This window comes from Colias eurytheme, chromosome 4 (assembly GCF_061535395.1).
Source record: "Colias eurytheme isolate Ceu_HAF_F1 chromosome 4, ilColEury1 Martin Lab GWU primary, whole genome shotgun sequence".
Classification (NCBI taxonomy): domain Eukaryota; kingdom Metazoa; phylum Arthropoda; class Insecta; order Lepidoptera; family Pieridae; genus Colias; species Colias eurytheme.
The window spans coordinates 4,508,616-4,530,819 of NC_142983.1; the positions used below are offsets into that span (position 1 = coordinate 4,508,616).

The following is a 22,204-nucleotide window of genomic DNA, read 5'->3' on the forward strand; positions in this document are numbered from 1 at the left end:
CTAAATATGTTTTTTATTTAATCTAAGTTAATATTCATTATCTTTAACACATTAACAATCTAAGACACTCCTTAATAATTAATCGGTACATTTATCGATATAATTCAACAGTAAATAATTATAACAGTTACCAAACACCTACCAAAGTAAATTCCAGAAACGATAATAACATTTCTTTAATGCTATCCTATTTTGTTTCCGATTCTTCCAACTGTATTCCCCAATACCTGTAACAATTTAGAAATCTCCGTAAATACATATACGTATTTTCGGCGAAAACTGATAATAATATGTTTTCACTTTTCATACGTCAAAGCTCTTTCTTCAATCTATCACACTTTACACTTACTGATTATAACTCTTGGTATAACTGAAATCATTGCGTTTCTCATAAAATTTCACTCTGAATGCTATTATGGTTTGTCAATACAAAAGGAAAAGAGTTTCAATATGTTATATAAAACCAATTTATCATTGTATGTTCGTTTAATAAAAATTTTGAGAGTATGGAAGACGAATGATCAATTTACAGTCACATTCATAAACATTAATAACCTCCTCGCTTTTTTTTTAAATTCGGTTAAAAACATAATATTTTAATGCTGTTTGTATATATAGAATTGAATTGCTCTAGTTATGGCACCTTAAATAATATTACTATACTAAATATATCGATCTGAATCTTCAAATTAGTATGTATTTATTGTTATTTCCGACATACCGACTAAAAGAGCAGCAATTAACCCAGTAATGATAACAAGAAAGGCCGTCCTGACGTCAGCTGCTCTTGCTGAAGCGAAACCCGATGGAGGAGCACATTCTGGCATAGCTGGAACTAACGTAGCGGCCAGTTTCGAGAGAGTTCCACTACTACGTAACTGAAGCAGGCTAAACAAGAAAGTAATCAATTTAGAAACATAATATAGTATACACATCGGGAGACAAAATCTACGAGACAAAACTTTTAACCTGTGTTAAAAGTTAAATTAATTTTTAACACAGGTTAAATGACCATTCCATAATGTAAATAATAAATATGATTTATATTATGATTTGTAGACAGAACTCAACGTTTTACCGGTTTTACCCGTACCTACTTAAGACCCCCCGGGAAAAGACCCGCAGCTTATATCGGCTTTCCAACAACTATAATCCAAATCCACATTGCAAAATAAATTGATTCATAGTCATAGCAATCGTTTTATTTATATATTTATTGTAAGGTACCTTACAGCTAGTGAAACAATTTATACTATTACTGCAATAGATACTAAGATACGATAGTTTTAGATACCTGTTTCTTACTGCAAAGTGCAATAAGCACAAGTGTAACGAACAATTTTCCCTACACGAACCGTTTTAAATACGTAATTAAGTATGAATGAAACTCTCTCACACGTGTTCCCACGCGTTACTGCACTATACAAGTTCATGAGATCGAATCCACTATTGAGGTTTCATTAAACATTAATGTAGATACTCAGTGTCCTCACTTGTACTAATTTTAGAGTATTAGAATGGTATAAAATCAACTCATTAATAATTAAGTAATTGAAAGCAATCTAAAACGGTATTTAAAAATTTAAAACGAGTAGATATAAAGCATGCTTTGATTGATAATTTGTAATTTTGGCCAATGACTTTGATACAAGTTCCGCTAGTTCAAGAGAACATTGACCTGCTACAACACTAATAATTGAACAAAATAGTTCGAGGATGCCGTTGGTACAGAAGATACGATTTAAAAGGAATTCAAATATTAAATTCGCTTTTTATGAACCGTTCTATCTCACAAAGTAGGTTCATTAGGTTTTGGTATTTTAATAAAAATGAATGGTCTCCCAAATAAAGGTATGCACAACGCGAATGCTTTATATGGAACAGATTTTGCAATAGGACTACATTATGGGCTATATGGCTAATGGCTAATATATACGAGAGCTCTAGAGCTCTCGTATTTATTATACGACAGTCCTATTTTATAGAGATACAAATGTGCTTTTGAGGAAACATTACCTGACAAGTATAGGTTTTGAATACGGCGATCTCCTTGGCAAGGGGAAGGACAGTTGAGATCGTGTGGAATGTACTGGCAATTCGCGTAAAGCGCAGCGACCACGAGCTTGGCTGAGCGATCTGAAATAAATATTATTGTTATCTTTTTACTGACTTCCAAAATAGTGGAGGATTTCAATTCGCCTTTAAGTTTTGTTTCTTTATCATACAAATAGGTATCAAAGTCTTATAACATCTGTACATTTACTATAAGTAGGTAAGTAATATTTAGCTTTTTGGATACTTCTGAAACATAACTCAATCTTGGCTACCAGTCTGTCAAAACACTAACTTATATTCAAAGTAAATTAGAATTGGGTACCATTTAACTAACTATAATAATTGTCTACTTAAATATAACAAAAAGCAAATTTAGAACATCTTTCAGTAAAGTTTTATCGTGAATAACGAATCTAGAAATTTCTATGAATAGCAAATCTCATTCTATAAAAATGTAAATAATGAATAAATTAATATGCTTTATTGCTTTGAAAATAGATACATAAAATAAAGACAAGACTTAACAGAAGCAGCAAAGGGCGGCCTTATCGCTAGGTAGCGATCTCTACCACCTGGTATGGTTATAATTCCTGTCATTATTAGGGTTAGGTACCTACCTAACCCTAATAATGACAGGAATTATAACTATTATATGTTGTGGGTGAGCAAAAATAGGGCAATAGTTGGAATAAATTAATCAAATGTACGAAATTAACTAGATCTAGAAATAATCTAGATGTGTCTAGATGTATAAGTGTAAGTGTGTAAGATGTGTCTAGATGTGACGTATGTAGCTTTTAAATCTATAATATAAAAATGAATCGCAAAATGTGTTGGTAAGCGCATAACTCGAGAACGGCTGAACCGATTTCGATAATTCTTTTTTTATTATATTCCTTGAAGTACGAGGATGGTTCTTATGTAGAGAAAACGTAAACATGTACCACGGGCGAAGCCGGGGCGGACCGCTAGTATAATATATAATTACGTAAGAGTAGATCGTGCAGAGCGTTGTTCCGCAAAGAAGGCGTAATCCTGACTAGCAGCACGCGCCAGACCCTCTTCTGCTGATGATACGAGGTTCTCCGCTTCCGAATACCCACGTATGTAAAACGCATTCAGTTGCACATCTTTCGTAGACTGGAATAATTTAAACGTTATACAGATTTCGATAATTCCAATCTCAATCGAGTCTTCTAGTGGGAGGAAACTCGATAAGTAGAAACTATTTTAGATACTTAATATAAAAATAATAAGATATTTATAAATTAAGAATAAATAGATTGCAGTATTTACCGTACCGTACAGTATTGACCGGTCAATAAGGTTTTGACTGTAACATAATATATAATATACTATTACTACGTGTTTATTTATAAAAGAGAATAAAAAACAACAACAATATACGACTACAGAAATTAATTATATGACCAAGTAAAATTGCGCCATTTCAAATTATTTTACAAGGAAATAAAATAAGGCTTTCCTTCTTTCAATTATTTTTAATCTTTACAGACACCTATCAAAACTATCAGGGTCACGAAAAAGTTGATTTTCTTTTGCAAAATAATCGTTTAAAAGTTTCCGTAAGCAACAAATATTTATGATCAAAATATCTACCCACCATCAAATATGTTTGATCTGCCCCGTTCCGTATGTATCCGATTTTCATGTTAGGTGACTGCAACACATCAGCGACTGTGCCGACATTTGCGACGCGAACAGATAAAACTGATGTAATAAACGCCGCATACGCATTATACGTCACTACCGCGAAGAAAAGACACACGATCAGTAAAATACTGGCCGCTGGGTTTGACGGTGTCTGTGTACCACCTGGAGAAATCGGTAATTAGAATAAAATTTACGTGAAAAGGATGTTTAGATTGGTCGCGGATGGCAGTCGTAACTCGTATCTATTCAATTATACAACTCATCATGATATGTGTTAATTATATTTTGTTTTCAATTATAGGTTGTTTTTCAAAGTCTCATAATAGCAATAAATGAACATTAGATCTTCATTTGTATAATGCAGTATTATAATAATGTATTAGATGCGCATGAATAATGAAAATAAATACACACACCCATTCGTATCCACAAACCTTGTTGACAAAGAATTCCCGTTGACCAAATGAGTGCCTCGGTACAGCTCATTTTATGAGATTTTTTCTTCGGATTATTATTCGATAATTTACATACAAGTACTATGGCTATAGCGGCTATAACTACTACTGCCACAACACATATAATAAGACGTGGACTGAATGGCGCCAGGAATATATCTCGCACAGAGGAGGTCTCCTGATTTCGAATGTAGATGTTGTACCTGAAATTTCAATATTATAAACACGAATGAACTGAAAATTGAAAACTTAATGAATGAAGATGTATTGAAGTCTTTGCTATATATAGAGACAGAGAAATTGCTTTATTTTCATTCGAGCTACATTCCAAAAGAGCAAACAAATCTAGTGACTAAAAAGTACTTTTGTGAAAACCTAAGTTTCATCGAAGTACTATTTCTAGACTTAAACTAATTACCTACTACTAGTCTGAGTTAAATATTTGATAAGTAAGTTTACCGACGCTTGTTAAACCAAATAACCGAATATTTTATTAATGAATTTCAATGATGAATTACTCAGTGTAAATAGCGTTTATAATACATGCAATATACATCACAATATGTATAATGTCAATGATAAAGCATTTTTAAAAACAATACGTACATAGTCTCAGCAATTGGAAAAATAAAGTCCATATCTTGCTGACGCGAGGGTTGGTCGGTTACGGGTTCTAAAGCAATGTCCACAGATCGGTCTAGAAGCGCCCCAAGCAAGCCGGACCACACCCCCTCATATGTACGAAATCCCAATTTACTGTAATATCGAGTCAGTGACCTGTTTACATAAACATATACATTTTAATAACAAATATTCAAATTGAGATAAATTGTTCATTCTTCTACTGCATATGATAATGTTATCTTCTACCGATAATGTATTAATAATGATCAAAACATGAAATAGATCAAAATAAGACACACATGATCGAAAGGACACGTAATAAAAAAAATTCGCTAAAACTCACGTTCCGTTCATCTTAACGGTTAAAAAGAAAAGCAAATCGTTTAACAGTTCTGGCGCTGAGGTATTCTCTTCGTCCAGCGCTGAATTATCATCCACAGAACAATTACGTCGACCAACAATGAGCGTTTCACCCATAAAGTTGCGAGCTTCCACTGGATACGGCATTTCCATTAGTGCCATGGACTGTTGTCCATCCCAATGTCCTACGACGTAAATATATAAGGAGCTTTTCTTTATTATATTTTCTGTATACAATTTGTAATGGTTTTTGTATTTACACTATCCTATGGATAATATTATTAAGGCACCAACTTCTCTATTTTTACCTCACTTGAATCATATTTATTTTATTGAAAGAATACTAATGAAAAATAAATAAAGGAAAAAATATATAGTTATGTAACTACATTACAATTTACATCTCTCTGGATAAATATTATCTCATAATAATTATTAATTTATTTTATTCTGTTTATTATCTACTGTAGTTGTAATACTGATTACAAATACATATTTAAATTACATAGTAGCTTTTATTCAAAATACATACCTAAGTATGAAGCGTATAAAGTTGAATTCAATCTAATTTTGAAGTATTGTAAAACATGAATTCCTTGCTGTTTTGGATAACGAGCTTCTTTCCATAACTTAATGAAACCTTGCAACGACATTCCACTTACATTAAATACTTTGAAAGTTCTTGTATAATCAACGCCAACATTCCCGGATTGTAATAGTCGAATTGCAGTACCATTTCGTTTTAATATCTTATTTCTGGCAATATTAAAGTACCTTTTCGAAGTCCGGTAATAATTTTTCTCAAAATCATTATAAATGCAATTATAAGTTTGGTTGTGTTCATTAAGACATATATTATTATATTTCCTATTTGCGTCGTTAACATTATTGGAACGAGGAAATTTGTGATAAATAAAATTATCTTTACAGACATTTAACTTGCCAGCACTCCGAGCTGTGTTGTAATAATACGAAACAAGAATATTTTGATCGAAACGCAAATCTGTTACATTTAATACGTTATTTATTTGCTTAAAGTCGATTACTGATCTTACTGATATTAACCAATCAGCTGAAGCATGGTTTAATTTCCAACCGTTAAGCTGCAAATAATAATATCACTATTAAATTAATGAATTACATAAATTTATTGGTATTTTCAAAAACAAACAAATGAAGGTGGAAACTGGAATTTTAATCCTGGTCTTGCTTTTCGCTTCTAATTAGATAAGGTCGTAGGTACACCGTAGTCCGTAGCCCGTGTCTGTTCGCTGTTATGATGCAGATATAGTGAACTTTACACGAAGAAATTAAAAGTATCCAATCTACAAACCTGATTTATCAGTTTAGTTAAGTCCGATGTAGTATTATGTACCATGTGCGGTGATAAGATTATTACACCAATATTAATATGTACGCGCGGAATACTTCGCACGTTTAATGCTGAAGCCACTCCATTGATAGCCAAGCATTTCACCAAATGCAATATCGCTCTTTGACAACCTTCGCAGAATTAATAGAAAATTAATTAATGTTAGATGTAACTCGTAGAATTTATAATGAAAGGTAAGTAATTATTATAAACAGAAAGGCTTAAGGCTATATCTTAACCTTTATAAAATTAATCCAGTGCATTTCAATGTTTAAAATTTCAAGAATTTATGTAGATTTGTAGAGAAAACTTTTTTTTTTCAATTCGATACACTTATAGTATGGGCTTTTAACTCTGTAGGACCCTGTAGGACATCATATAGTTTGAATTTATATATGTTGTTATAGAAAGAAATACAAAGCTCATCAATTATTCTAACGAGGTGTTACATGTTGAAGACGGGCCATTGGTTTCCGGCATATCAAAAGTTGGAAAGATCAATAGTTATACCTATTATGGTTTTGACGTAGATATTATGTAAAAAATATCAATCATTTGTCCATCATAGATAGGAATTTCCCAGAATTTCTGCCTTCGTGAATTCCCAATACAAATAAAGAAAATGAATAACTGACACTTTGACCCTAAAACACCCAGCTATGATGTAACCAGCAATATTATTTAAAGTTATTGCTTATTCTGATGGGTATATGACTGCCGATAAAGCAATATTATGCAATATCTATTTGTACTCGATCATTTTAAATCTTATTTAATATTTTAACAGCAACCACTTCAGAATTTATTTGTCGAATTTCGATCCCCATTGAATAGTTATATAAACAAAATGTGAATTAAAAAATGAGCGCACCATCTACCTACCATAGATATCTAAAGGTATCTACCTAATTAACTTTATACCTAACATCATGCCTTCGAAAAGATTTGCTGAATAGTGAAATCAAATTGAATAAAGCCTGTGAAAAACTTTAAACAATATCTACCTACTAAAGTTAACGCCATACTTACCCGTTTCAATTTTAGGAGTAAAGATAATTGCCTGATTCCAACTTCTCCACACCGCATGATCTACAATGTATGGAAGGGATTTCAATACTTCTGGTGGACATTGTTTGTATGCACAAGCCGTATTGTTGAAGAAAATTATTCCAACTATTACTGCCATCAACAGCCGTGTCATACGAAGCATATTGATAACTTGTATTGGTGACAAATCAAGTGCTGAAGCCAAAATTATTTTGCAACACTGTAGAACAAGACGCTTTTTACGATATTGAAGTGTTCGTTTTTTCTTTCTTGCTTTTTTATTATAGTGTATTCATCTACATTCTTATTCATGTTCCTATGTACTAACAAAAACAAAAGTAAATTGATAGATAACACCTATAGGGAAACGCTCTTGTGTAGCTGTTATTATTTCTTAGTAGAAACTGAACTGAAAGCAAAGCCATACAATAATTTACAATATGTTTACTACTGAATATCACAAACATAATAAATCATGTCCCCACATTTATTCATAACAACGCTGTCAATTTGAATCCGATGTTCATTAATTTTCTTTCCGCATATTGCTATAAACATTCGTCATAACTACAAACAATCCACAAATAAATGAATAATTCGATTGATGTTTCAAAGCATTAATTATATTATCTAGAGTCTCCATCATTTCACCAATTTTACTGGCGTCAGCAAATAAATCTAGTTAATAGGTTTTAAAAGCATTATTATTTGAAAAAAATATTTTAGTACATGCAGGTATTAGAGATGTCAATGGGCAATGTACCTAAGTAGGTATTCTTCTAAGTAGGCATCTGGTATAAATAAATGGACATGGTTTACTTATTATCATTATAATGAAAGAATTGAAATGATTTTGTCTTACATTGTCCATTTTGGAAGGCTATAGCCTATAAGTATAAGTATAACATCAAGTTACGACCCATACAAGCAGAGTACCTAACTGTAATGAAAAATGCAAAAAAGATTATTTTCGAGAGCAAGAGAAATTGCTTGGGTCCGCCAGTAGGATAATATTTAAGATCGTAGGCAATTAAGCTGCATTTATATGTTTAGTGAAAAGCTACCTATAAATATTTACTTATCTTCAATGATCCATAACGTTTTTTTCTTCAATATCTACACACAACATTATCCATGCTACATAAATCTATGTGAACGAATTCATTTCAAATTTCTATCATGCAAAATTAATTCAATTACCTAGTTACAACTAGGGCATGCAGAACCGAGTCCGGTTCCAAGTTTCTGAAACCCGGTTCCAAATCGACCTCAGAACCGGGTAGAACCGGGTTACCCGGTTCTTTTATAATACTCGGAAAAAATACGAAATTAAACAAAGTAACTTTTATTTTACGCGGCTTGTGTCTTATTTTATTAAATTAATAAAGAAACAAAATTCCAATACTTCTCTTTATTATCAACTAGCGACCCGCCCCGGCTTCGCACGGGTGCAATGCTGATACTAAATACACTACAGAAAAACTGTGAACGTTGTATATAAAAACATTACGGCCCGCTCCGGCTTCTCACGGGTATAAAATAGATAGCCGGGCGGCCGGCCGGTACCGCCGCAAAGGCTACGTCCCGCAATTTTTAAATCTGTAATATCTTCGAAAATATTCACTTAAATCATAAGGTATACATAAGGTGTAAAGGGCCATATAGATCTATATTAAATGAACAATGTATTCAAGGTATTTAATTGGTTAAGGATTAATGCTGTATTGGTTAAAATCGCATCGAAAATTTGCCATTATTTGTCGTAAAAAGTAAATGACAAAAAAAAGTTATTGTGGGTTATCCATAAGAGATAGACATATACCATCGCGGACTTTTCTTTAGACCTTTTCAATGTGTATAATATTTAGTACATTATTTTGATAAAACTCGTAGGCCTCAGCCTGCGTTTGCAATGTAAGCGGAAAAAATGTAATTTTTTACGACATCACATTAGAAACCTCAAAAATAACAGTACTTCTCCACTATTTAATGGATGTTATTATACATATAAACCTTCCTCTTGAATCACTCTATCTATTAAAAAAAACCGCATCAAAATCCGTTGCGTAGTTTCAAAGATTTAAGCGTACAAAGAGACATAGGGACAGGGAAAGCGACTTTGTTTTATACTATGTAGTGAAGTACCTTGTTATCATAATATCACATATTATAAACTTAAACCTTATTCATAAACTGCAAACTGTAAAGCAAAAGGCCAAGTGCGAGTCGGACTCGCGCTCCGAGGGCTCCGAACAAACCTATTTTTTATAATGTTGTAACTTTAAAATTTATGTTTCTAGCAATTTTTCCTTTGTCTGTGTTATAAGACGTTACTGTTACCAAATTTAAAGGCTCTGTGTTCATGAGAGGTACCCTGTAGGTTTTGAGTCCCATGCGAATGTCGAAATTTGCGAAAATTTTCAGCATTTACGGCTGTATCTTTTGATGCGTTGGCTTGTGAGTTTGACTTTTTCACAGCATCAAGGGACCGAAGACTTGAGTATTCGATTTAAATTTCAGCTTGATACCAAAAACAAAAACATTACTGGATCATTATATGAAACAGTAAAATCAACAGCTTTTAAAATTCACGACAAATCTAATAAAAATATTTCAGTAGCCTAATTTTTGTCATTTTCGAAGCCTAATTTTTTTTTTTGGTAATACACCAGTAAGAAACTTATAGCATCTAAGGTTAGACAACCAATCAAAGCCACGCTTGAGGCGTGGCACGAAAATTTGCGATGTGCGTGAGTCTGACGTTGCCAGATAGAATAAATTTGTTAAAATAATGCAGCAAAATATAAATAAAACTTTATATTTTAATATTTTGGTCGGAACCGGGAGAACCGGGTTTCATACTATTCAGACCCGGTTCTCAAGATCATCAAAAAACCCGGGTTTACCCGGGTTTTTCGGAACCGGGTAAACCCGGGTGCATGCCCTAGTTACAACTTACATTTATTCCATTCATCGAAAGGTCCTCATACAAAACTAAATTTCCTTAATTTGATTGTTTATCGCCTTCCCCTTTGTTAAGTTAGTCCCAATCCCAAAGCCATTACAATGTTCCGTCAAACAAAAAACGTAAAAGATAATACCTACACATGAGGTGATATGAAACAATCAGGTACTCATTATAAGCTTCCTGAAAACTTCTAAGGCAATGTACCATTACATACCTACAGACCATATTATAGTAACATTTAAACCTATTTTGTATGAACTAGTTTGCAAATCAAGATAAAATATTTGCAAATTTGAATGAACAAGAATACGTGATGAAGAAAAATCTACTTGGAAAGTTTAAATTAAAGAAGCACGTAGCCATACAAAACGTGCTCTGAACCCAATATAATGTTAACACAACTGTGGTCAAAGGTAGACGCAGATATCTATTCATTTATTATAAAAAATATAAAGTGCAAAAAGTGAATTCACTATTTAATTAAGGATTATGAAAAAGTAAGTACCTAAATACCTACTTAGGTAATCATTTTAATTATTTTAACTACTGCGTAGTCGTAGCTATAATTATGTAGGTAAACCTAGGGGAGACCGGATACAAAAGTAACGGTGGGTCGAAAGTAACAAATGCTCTCTAGATTTATCCAATGGGCGAACACCGCTTAGCCTCTGTCAGGCGATAGCCGAGAGTGCCCCCCTTAATTGTATTCATTCGCCGCGTGCACCATGCGCTGTTAGGCTGTGTGACAAGACGCAACTTGTTTTCACGAATGAAAAGTAAGATTTTCGACATTTTTTTATTAGACGTTTACGTAGTCTTAAAAGGATCATAGAAATCTGAATGTTTGCATATCCATTCTTCATTAGAGTAATTGTACATTGCTCATAATCATTTTTATGTAGCACGTTCCGTTTTAAAGTTTTGTTGCACGTCTTGGCAAAAATATAGACGGGTACAAAAGTAACATAGCCCTATGGGTACAAAAGTAACATGTTATTTTTGTCCCATTATGATTATGTATATTTTTATGTACATCTTTACTTCAACAGAATGCCACGACAACGCATTAGAACTACTGATCGAGGAATTACCGACACGGCTGAGGAGCATTTTGAAAGATATTGCATCAATTATAGGCCTTGCAAAAAATATAATATTTGCCATGTACCATTATATAGATTTATAAAAAAAATAAAAGCCGGTAATACTAGTGCAGCTACCTTCTGATCAAGATTTACTAATAACAAGTAAAGTAACCTACGCGACTATTTAATCGAGTGCTCTGCAGTTTATTTTCCGTTATCTCCATCAACGAGCATAATGTGAATAATTTTTTTTGATAACCTTGCTGAGGTATTGGGAAAGGTACCAATTTGAGCGAAAAGATATTTGGAATATGGACGAGACAGGGGTGACCACTATCCAAATACCTAACAAAATTGTAGATAAAAAGGGATTAAACAAGAAGGTGCCATAACCTTAGCAGAGCCTGAACAATTACTAACTGTTGCAGTTGCTATTAATGCTCTAGGAGAACACATCCCGCTTTTTTCGTATTGCCGAGGGTCCTGTTGGTTGTGCTGGAGCTGGGAATGTGGATGGATGCAGGATGTAGAATTTTTAATTATAAAAGAATGATTCCCTTAATTAATCTCATTACTTAAACTAAGAATATTTTTTATCGATTTGTTTTATATTGTATTTGTAAGTATTATATTTAAAATACAGAAGTTGATATGTGTTATTAATAGAAAGTCTTTAAACAAATAATTTGTTGATTTACCATCATAATATTGTATTAATTACCAACCCCTTTATCTTGTTACTTTCGACCCACGACGTGTTACTTTCGACCTGCTTACGGGGTCGAAAGTAGATAACAACTGACGATTTTTTTTTAAATTTCGTTTATTAATATAAAACACTACATAATGTAATAAATTGAGTCGCTAATGTATAGAATATAAACTAAATTTATATATGGTTATATTAATATAATGATAACAGTAACACCCAGTGAGTAATCAAGGCAAAAGTACAAAGTGTTACTTTTGTACCCGGTCTCCCCTACTTTTAATTTGTAAGTTGTAACCCTCGTTCTTAGTTCAGTAACACAGATTTCATAGACGTGAAAACTCAAACAATGTCCAAATATTTAAATAAAAAAGAAGTAATACGTAATAATTATTCCCTAAGTTGATTCCAAATTCAGTCCATAAAATGTAATTTATACTGAGTGATGCTCATAAATATCATCAAAGAGATACTTAAACAGACGAATCTTTTTTATTGTATTCGTGAAATCTAATCAATAAATGTGTATTACTCGATTACATTATATCTGTTCTGTTTCGTATTTACGAACGACAACATTTGTTGTCAATTACAATATTAAAACACCATTCTTCACTGGTAGCTTACTTGTAGCCTGCAGGCCGGGACACAAACAAAATTGTAATTAGAAGGTGTTTTACTACCGTCATTAATGTAGGTACCTATTAGTATAAGTACATAATAAATGAGAAGACTTTTATAAAATATTCAACATGTCATTCTATCTCAAAATATCGAATATTAGGTCCAAAATATATGCGTGTTCATTATGGAGATATTATCATGCAAATGATGAAAATGCATTAATTCATTAAAATTCATTGAGGCCTGATAGTATAGGTAAGTACATAATAAATGAGAAGACTTTTATAAAATATTCAACATGTCATTCTATCTCAAAATATCGAATATTAGGTCCAAAATATATGCGTGTTCATTATGGAGATATTATCATGCAAATGATGAAAATGCATTAATTCATTAAAATTCATTGAGGCCTGATAGTTTGCTCTAAACAAATTACATATAATCCATAGAATATATCCACACCCGACAAATTTATATTTTTATTTCAGAGTATGGCACCGAAAACTGTAACGAGACAGGACTTATTACATCACATTCCCGAAGAAAAATACCTTTTTAGGGAATGTGTTAATTACGAGAATGAGATAAAATCTTTAATAAAGATAAACCATTATGATGAGCTCTTGCCGAAGAATGATCCCCAATTCTTGGCCCCAATTAGAAGGTGGGAGAAGAAAATGGGATTTGAAACGCCTATTCAATGGATAAATGCAATATTAATTACAATATATCACATAATTGGAGTCGTGTGGTGTACTATTCACTTCTTTAGTCCATACAGATGTAAATGGCAATCTATACTTTTTAGTAAGTATATATTTAAATCGAATGATTTTTTATTTATATTTCAGTACGTGTATGTAATGAATCAATTATGTTAATTATTCAATGATATTTTTTTTATTTGTCTTTATTAAGAATTTAATATTAGGTAATTAGCGCTTACATAGCACAATTCAAAAATAAAAAACAACATATCCAGCAAGTACCTATCTATCTACCTATCCTATGTCTAAAATTCTAATGTCAATATAATGTAAAATAAGCAAATTAAATGATTTGAATTAAGATTAGCGAGAAGGTAAGGTATTGGACCAATTTGATCTCGCTAATCTGGTAATCGCTAATCTGATTAATTGACAGAGATGTAAGAAATGATTATCTAAAATACCTCTATTTAATTCAGTTAAAAAAATATATTTCTTACAGCAATTCTAGTGGGTCAATTAGGAGGGTTTGGTATAACAGGTGGTGCTCATCGATATTGGACCCATCGCGCATTTAAAGCAAAGTTACCGCTGCAAATTATAATGATGATTGCCTTCTCAGTCGCCGGTCAGGTAAGGAGATACAATAATACTTCGATTAGAAATAGCATTTTCGCCTGTAAATTTCAAAACCACCTACCTACTGCACCGATTGACTTGCGCACCGAGGATTCCGACAAATATTTTCAATGCTATAAAACGTTGCTTCGTACCAAAATTAAGGATTCTGTGGTCACGGGAAATACATTGTAGTTACAGGTTTTCCCTCGCTTTATTACATTACGGCTAGCCGTGTTAAATTACGTAAGACGACGAATACGTTTCGGCGGTTTTTTATTTAGCCGCATTCAATACGGCTCATCGTTGAACCGCCGCATTACAATACGGCGGATTATACAATCCGACTGCGACATATACCTAGCCTATAACCTTCCTCAATATCTAACACCGATAGATTTTTTTTAAAACGGACCAGTAGTTCCCGAGATTAGCGCGTTCAACACCCTCGTTCTCAACTCTTTACTACATATTACAGTGACGCAGTTCCTCTTTTCAGAACAATATTTATAATTGGGTCCGAGATCACCGCGTTCATCACAAGATGTCGGAAACTTCAGCAGACCCGCACGATGTGCGCCGCGGATTCTTCTTCTCTCACGTTGGATGGTTGATGATGAAAAAACATCCAGATGTCATATTAGCGGGGAAAAAGATCGATATGAGCGATATTATAAATGATCCGGTAGCAAAATTTCATATTAAGTATGATTCAATTTTTTTTTATTGTTTAAGTTTGTAGGATATAGTCATAAACCTAATCGTCTTCTTATTAAGATACTTATAACGAAGTAAATTCAAACATATTATTGTAGGTGCGCATCACATCTACTTCATAATACTACCATAGGTCCATAGACGGTAGTACCCTCCTAAGTCCTATTAGACTATAATTTGTGTCGCTAATTTCTCTCCCAGTAGGTAGCTTAAATAAATATAAATATATTATGATCAGCTAGTGTAGATATTTAGGTATAATTTTTATAATTAGCAAATATAGATTGTCTTCAAATGCATATTATTGATTTTCATTGTGTAATTTTTTCAGATATTTTAATATTCTCAAGCTGATGTGCTGTTTCATTCTGCCCACGATTACTACGGTTTACATATTTGGTGAATCCTGGTCTGTTGCGATTTTAATTCAATGCTTTATACGATATTTATTGAATCTTCACTTCACTTGGGCGGTCAATAGTTTTGCTCACATTTGGGGTCACAAGCCGTACAACAAGTAAGCTACATGCATGTGTATTTTTCATCTACGTAGCTAGTACTTAAGCTAAATACATATTTGTACCTATATTCCTACCCTCTTTAAAATTGTGCGAAAATATCAGACTGACCTTAATAACTCAGGCCCCGGAACCACAGACACAATAGAAAATCTATTGTGTCTGGGACCGATCGGGCCACTTGGGGCTCAATGGGTTAAAACGATAAATTAGTTTTTGAATGTAAAATACAAAGGTACTCAACTACATACCTAATATTATGTACCTACTTAATAAACGTCTACTTATTTCTTTTGATAACTAAAGTTTCGTTGGTCCTATTTTAAGACCTAAAATACAAATTCCAAATGAATATTCATAATCAGGACCAGCCTTGAAAGGGTCACGTACCTACAATAATTATGAATTTAGTTATTACGCTATAAAACCATCGAGAAGCATAATAAGTATATGTATCTAAAACGGACTAAGTACCTAGTGGTATAGTCAACGACGTCAAAGGTATGGTAGTAGATAAATAGTTCGGTTGCACTATACTTCAGAACCCGGAATGTAGCAAAACAAAATGTCATAAAATATATTTTAATTTTTCGAAAATTCTTCATAGAGCTGTTTTCTTTCCGATTGAGTTAGATTATCCGCCCCCGCGGATTAAAACAATGGAGCTTACCTAAATATAATTTTTTTTTAATGACGAAGATAAGTTTCTTTGCAAACGCTTTCCACCTGTATATTTTTAACGTATTTTAGTAGTAGCTGAGATGGCTTGTTATTATTTTTTATCATTGCAGATTAATTAAACCAACTGAAAACTGGTACGTATCTATGGTCGCAATGGGCGAAGGCTGGCACAACTTCCATCACACATTTCCCTGGGATTATAAAGCTGCGGAACTTTCATATTTTCTCAATACGACTACTTTAATAATCGATGCATTTGCATCATTTGGCTGGGCTTATGACCAAGCGCGGATCCAGGGGGGGGGTCACGGGGTCATGACCCCCCCCTGGGCTAGGTCCACGACCTAAGTGGACCACTAATTTAATATTAACTTTTTTAAATTAACAAATTAATAAAACATGATGTTTTTATTGAATTTTGAGGCATAAAAGTAATATAGAACAATGAAATCAATTACAAACGGTAACGGAAGAGAATATAACAAAAATTATAGAAAAAGTTTATTAGGGTCGACCTGTGGTCGTAATTTAAGGACAATTAATAATTAATTTTATTTCTACAACTTTTGCTGTTACACTTTTCACACAAAACCTCAAATATCGAAATATCCCAGTTCGTGGATAAGACATAAAATAGCAAATTTTTTTTTAAATGAACAACAGAAAATACAGTCAAATTACAACAAAAAATCGGCTAAATGCGCTCGCACACCGAGGACTCTGAGCAAACATATTTTTTCATTATGTTGAGTCTTACAATTTTGTTTAAAGGATTTTTTTCTTTATCTGTGCTTGTAAGTGCTTAAGTCGTTGCTTTTAAGTTTTAACCAAATTTCAAGACTGTGTTCACGGGAAGTACCTTGTAGGTTTTGATTGATGATTCCCTTGCAAGTATAGTTGCGAATTACAGAATATGCGGCTCTAATTGCTTTTTCTTCAGATTGCGTTGACATAGAATTTGAATTAAATAACAGATTTAAGTTATTATAGACCTGACTTCTGATGTGAATATCAATTAAATACATGTAGACGTTCATGAGTAAAGGGATTTTTAGTTTAAAATGATTTAAAAAATATATTTTTATTTAATTTTAATTAAATAATTAGGGTTTTCGCAGTTATTACTACATCTGTGCTATAACACGATACTTTTTACTCAATTTCAAGACTGTGTTTACGGGACAGGGTGCTCCCTGCAGGTATTGATTCCCTTGCTAATGTCGAAATCCTACGGTCTACGGTCCGGTACGGTCGTTTTAGCCAACTCAATCAAAAGATGCAGCTATAAATGATGAAATTTTTCGCAAAATTCGACACTCCCTAAGAAATCAAAACCTACAGGGTAGTTCCCGAGTACACAGAGTCATGAAATTTAGTACAATCAAACGTCTTATAACGCAGACTAGCTTTCCACCCGCGGCTTCGCCTGCTTTCTCTAAAACTTTATAAATTATATACTATTCCCCTTGAATCACTCTATCTTTAAAAAAAAAACTGCATCGAAATTCGTTGCGTAGTTTTAAAGATTTAATCATACATAGGGACATAGGCACAGAGACAACGACTTTGTTTACTAATTGCGAAAAGCATGAATTTTTCCTTAGATTATAATATAAAAAAATATTTTTAAAATTTTTTAACTTAGGTACAACCCTGTTACTCATGAACGCTGTATTAACTGACATGTATTAACTTAATATTCATACCAAAAACTCAAGTCTATAATACCTTTACGCTATAATAAAATCAAACTTCTATGTCAACGAATCAGAAGATACAGCCGTAAATGCCGAAAAATTTCGCAAATTTCGACATTCGCAAGGGAATCAAAACTCAAAACCTACACGGTACGTACTTTCCGTAAACTCAGAATCTTGAAATTCGGTACAAAGCAACATCTTACCTACAGATACAGGAATAATTGCAAAAAATATATATTTTTCAAGTTTGTCTGCCTGTCAAGACCCTTTTTCTCAGGAACGCGTGGAGGTATCAATCTGAAATTCATACCGAATACTCAAATCTACGGTTCCTTAAAGCTGTGAAAAAATCAAACTTATAAGCCGACGCAATCAAAAGATACAGCCGTTTATGCTGTAAATTATCGCAAATTTCGACATTATCGCAAGGGAATCAAAATCTTTAGGTATTGTGCTACTTGTGTCAGCACAGATGGAGGAAAAATTGCTAAAACATACATTTCATGCTTATCAACATTCGCAAGTGTTGCCAGGAATCAAAACCTACAGGGTACTTCCCATGAACACAGAATCTTGATATTTAATCTTTATTTAATAGAAACTTACGTCTTATAGCACAGATAAAGGAAAAATTGCAAAAAGCATAAATTTAATATTAAATCATATAAAAATGTTTGTACGGAACTCTTGGTTCGCGAATCCGACTCGCACTTGACCAATTTTTTTTAAATCTACGTATCAATTAAATTACCAAAATATAGCTTTTGAAACTTGCCCACGTCTATGTGACCCCCCCCTGGCACTAAGGCTGGATCCGCCCTTGCTTATGACATGAAAGTTGCTTCATCGAATGTGATAGATGCAGTTTCTAGAGAACAAGGCGAAAGATACCAATAAATTACCAAAAGAATACTGTGATGTAGCTGTTTTATTTCTCCACGATCATAACCCTTTTAATAATGTAAAGTTTAGTCACTGCTATTAATTAGGTACGTGCTTAAATTAAAAATTGACTGTCCAAATAATGCTTCAATGTTTTTCAGTCAATACATTTCAGCAGGTTTGGATAACGATTAGCCCATTTTATTATTAAAGATAGTGATAAATCTAAAATACAGGCTCCTTTGTGCTTAAAGCTAAGATCACCAATACCAAAATAAACATTGGCATGAAAAGTCGATTTTACACTTAAGTCGCTCAGACTGTTCTTATTGACAAATGGGTCTTCTTCACTTCTTGCTTATAGTTTCATGCAAAAACTAAAAGTGGTTAAGAAAACGGGTCCTTCAAATGACCATATAATATTATTATGATGATAATGCCCCATATAATGACAATGTAGGGACGGAAATGTTAAACTTGGGCATAGTGGTGTAGGTAATAGAAACTACCCACTTATTAAAAAAAGGAAACATACCCATATCTAATAGGTAATTTATGGTTATCGAACGTCCACATACTTTCAGGAATTTCGGATCCGCCTAGGAGGCGGGACCGAATTTAAGAATGGTGATGTCTGGATAGAAAAAAATAACCTCGAATTTACACTTTTTTATTTAAGTGTTATTTTAACATGTACCTATTACATTTTTATTTCAGTATGCAGCCGGCAGGTTACAAATAAATTTATTGTTTAAAGTTACTTATATTTATGTACTTACATACATTTAAAACAAAGACTAAACAATGGGGTAATATAAAAATTAAGCTCTATTATAAATTAGACGAAATCAGTTTCACTCATTGACTTTCTTTTTAGGCGACCATCAAATCAAAGTTAACTACATAATATAAATTTAAACAAACGTTTATTTTGTCGTAATATAGACCAATAATATTATTTGTAATAGTGATCGCTTTTATTATTTTTACTACACAGGGTGCCACCGCCTTCGGTGTACTAAGCGCAATGGAACTTATAATTTTGCATAGACTGACGACATAAAAAAATTATTACACAATTATAGTTAAGATTTTGAATTTTTCATCCCTAAATTCGCGCAGCCGCCATATACCGATCCGCTAATGTGGGAATTTTATCAATGAAAACATAATCTTATATTACGTAAGCGCGTGCGAGTGGCACAGGCGAGGTTACCAGTTAGGGGTGGACATATTATAGTTTAAGAAAAAAAAAATATCGGGAATTTTATGGGTATTTTTTTTCATTATCAGCGTATGCAAAACGTTAATCAATAAGTCCCAATGAGCTCAGTAAACCAGCAGTGGAACATGGTTTGCCTTTCCAAAACAATCGCACAAGCGTCTTGTATATCAAAACCGTAGACAGTTGGTTTCACTGTCTATGATCAAAACCATATTAGAGCCATGTATGAAATAAGAGTAAATAACATTTATGTAATTCACAATAAATATGTATTTTATAATTAGCATATATAAATAGACAGTGAATTGATATGGGTCATTTTATGATAAAGCCAAAACAAAATTGTAAGACAGTTTAAAGAACATTTTGTTAAAATTATTTTGTCACTGATAGAAAAAGTAAAAATTCGACATTTAGAATATTTTTAAAGTTAGACAATATATACAATTATGACTAGTTAAGCATTGATGCAATCTAGATTGTACGAAACTATATTTAAAATGCTGTATCTTAATAATAATTGAACTGTTTTTTCCACTAGGTACAATAATGCAGTGGACATCCAATTATTTTATATAAATTGGGTATAATATACATATTACTGGGTATTATTATATGGGTATTATTGGGTATAATATATAGACATATATACATCATCACACATTATATTATAATGTGTGATGATGTATATATGTCTATAATTTAAGCACACATCATTTTACATAAATATCTGTGAGGTGTATTTTACATTCTTTAGTTATTGATGAATGTCATAAATCTTGTTTATAACTAATTTACTTTTTTGATAATATAAAAAAATGTTTTTCATTCAAGAAGCACACATATTGCAGCGACATACAATGTGATCAATTGCTCAAGTTATTCCTGTGTTTCCTTATTTTAATAAAAAAACATCTATTGTTTAAGATAAATTATACCCTCACTTATTGAACAAAAAAAATTTGAATAAAAAATTTTTTAAAGGAAATAGAAATACAAGATTTGTTGTGTTATCCATTTCAATCTTCTATTAGCAAATAAACATCAGCTTTAGATTTCTGTATATCTGGCCCCTTTTCATTCACTTCATTCAACTTTACTTCTTTGATTGGTCTTAAATTTTCATCCTTTGATACTTTTCTCTTTAAACTCAGTCCTTTAGTTCCAGATTCATTGTGATCACTGTTAGAAACTTTTCGCTTCTTTGTTTTTGTCACTACAAAATCAACATCTGATGAATCATCATCAAACCCAGCATATACAGGAACAGAACGCCCACTTCTAGTAGAACGCATGGGCTGTGTCCTGGTAGTCTCTTCAAGAATCTGTAAGGGTGGTGGCCAAGCACCAAGATTAACTGATTGCCTGGCCTGTCTATAGTTATTTAGAGACATTATTTTAAAGTAAACAGCAAGAAGTCTGGCTTTTTCTGTTGGTGTAGAGGCACTGGGGAAAAGACTCCAAGGTAAACGTCTATCTCTCACATTCAAATGCCGCCTTTTCATTTTGACTTTCGGTGAAGGGTTACAGTTATTTTCCTCCATCTGTGACAAAAAATAAACAATTACACAAGTTAAGAGATAATTAAATGATTATTCTAGCCATTTCGTACCTTTTGTTTTTCTTCTTCTTGTGCTGTCGACTTAGAAAACTTTAAAACTTTTAACAGATCAGACATTTCTTCTTTACTTAAATTTTCTTCATCTAGGCCATACTCTAAAATTAAAATTGAAAAAACGAATAGCGAATAAATTTTTACTTAAATAATAAGAGTATCGGAAGAAAAAACTTTTGTTTACCGGTTAATTGATGCCGCAAACTCTTGGTATCAGTATCTGAACTTTCCTCAGAAGATAAAACATATTCCATTGTCAATAATTATACATGGAAGCGTCGCTTTTGCCATGAAGGAATAAATGATAGAATGCATTGAAAATAATCCAATAACGAAAGTAGTTTGTTTACTGCAAAAAACAAAACATTTTTATTATTATTTATAACTGTGCGGTTTGTCGCTTTTATTTATTTTTACAAATCCGCGTTACATGACATTGACAATTGACATATAAAATTAAGTGTGGACCTTATTAAAAAAAGGAATGACTTTTATGGTGCAAAGCTGAGGTGCAAAGTCATTCATATATTGCTTTATTCAGATTCATTGCATATTGATTGCATAT

The 22,204-nt window shown here is 32.6% G+C and overlaps 3 protein-coding genes across 3 annotated transcripts; 1 reads left to right on the plus strand and 2 right to left on the minus strand.

Moving 5' to 3' along the window:
• Nucleotides 1-114: 114 nt before the first annotated feature.
• On the minus strand, nucleotides 115-7,750 carry LOC149908889 (putative glutamate receptor). Its single transcript, XM_090120469.1, has 11 exons — nucleotides 7,570-7,750; nucleotides 6,502-6,671; nucleotides 5,701-6,271; nucleotides 5,152-5,353; nucleotides 4,791-4,961; nucleotides 4,164-4,387; nucleotides 3,680-3,891; nucleotides 3,044-3,195; nucleotides 2,017-2,136; nucleotides 722-888; nucleotides 115-227 (listed from the first exon to the last, which is right to left on the minus strand). The coding sequence occupies exons 1-11, from the start codon at nucleotides 7,748-7,750 to the stop codon at nucleotides 139-141; spliced, it is 2,259 nt and encodes a 752-aa protein (XP_089976595.1). The 3' UTR covers nucleotides 115-138.
• Nucleotides 7,751-13,467: 5,717 nt separating this feature from the next.
• LOC149908890 (acyl-CoA Delta(11) desaturase-like) lies at nucleotides 13,468-18,814 on the plus strand. Its single transcript, XM_090120474.1, has 6 exons — nucleotides 13,468-13,783; nucleotides 14,186-14,316; nucleotides 14,801-15,006; nucleotides 15,350-15,535; nucleotides 16,328-16,490; nucleotides 18,740-18,814. The coding sequence occupies exons 1-6, from the start codon at nucleotides 13,468-13,470 to the stop codon at nucleotides 18,812-18,814; spliced, it is 1,077 nt and encodes a 358-aa protein (XP_089976600.1).
• A 1,885-nt stretch (nucleotides 18,815-20,699) lies between these two features.
• Nucleotides 20,700-22,068, minus strand: LOC149908891 (uncharacterized). The gene is made up of 3 exons (XM_090101584.1): nucleotides 21,824-22,068; nucleotides 21,637-21,740; nucleotides 20,700-21,568 (listed from the first exon to the last, which is right to left on the minus strand). The coding sequence occupies exons 1-3, from the start codon at nucleotides 21,891-21,893 to the stop codon at nucleotides 21,044-21,046; spliced, it is 699 nt and encodes a 232-aa protein (XP_089957710.1). The 5' UTR covers nucleotides 21,894-22,068; the 3' UTR covers nucleotides 20,700-21,043.
• Between the last annotated feature and the right edge of the window lie 136 nt (nucleotides 22,069-22,204).

Coding starts and splice junctions, on each gene's coding strand:
- LOC149908890 (XM_090120474.1), top strand. CDS start 13,468: ATGGCACCGAAAACTGTAACGAGACAGGACTTATTACATCACATTCCC. Junction 13,784..14,185: donor ATGGCAATCTATACTTTTTA/GTAAGTATATAT, acceptor TATTTCTTACAG/CAATTCTAGTGGGTCAATTA. Junction 15,536..16,327: donor GGTCACAAGCCGTACAACAA/GTAAGCTACATG, acceptor TTATCATTGCAG/ATTAATTAAACCAACTGAAA.
- LOC149908891 (XM_090101584.1), bottom strand. CDS start 21,893: ATGGAATATGTTTTATCTTCTGAGGAAAGTTCAGATACTGATACCAAG. Junction 21,741..21,823: donor TTTGCGGCATCAATTAACCG/GTAAACAAAAGT, acceptor TTTTAATTTTAG/AGTATGGCCTAGATGAAGAA. Junction 21,569..21,636: donor AAGAAGAAGAAAAACAAAAG/GTACGAAATGGC, acceptor TTTTTGTCACAG/ATGGAGGAAAATAACTGTAA.
- LOC149908889 (XM_090120469.1), bottom strand. CDS start 7,750: ATGCTTCGTATGACACGGCTGTTGATGGCAGTAATAGTTGGAATAATT. Junction 6,672..7,569: donor TACTCCTAAAATTGAAACGG/GTAAGTATGGCG, acceptor AATTCTGCGAAG/GTTGTCAAAGAGCGATATTG. Junction 6,272..6,501: donor TAACTAAACTGATAAATCAG/GTTTGTAGATTG, acceptor TATTATTTGCAG/CTTAACGGTTGGAAATTAAA.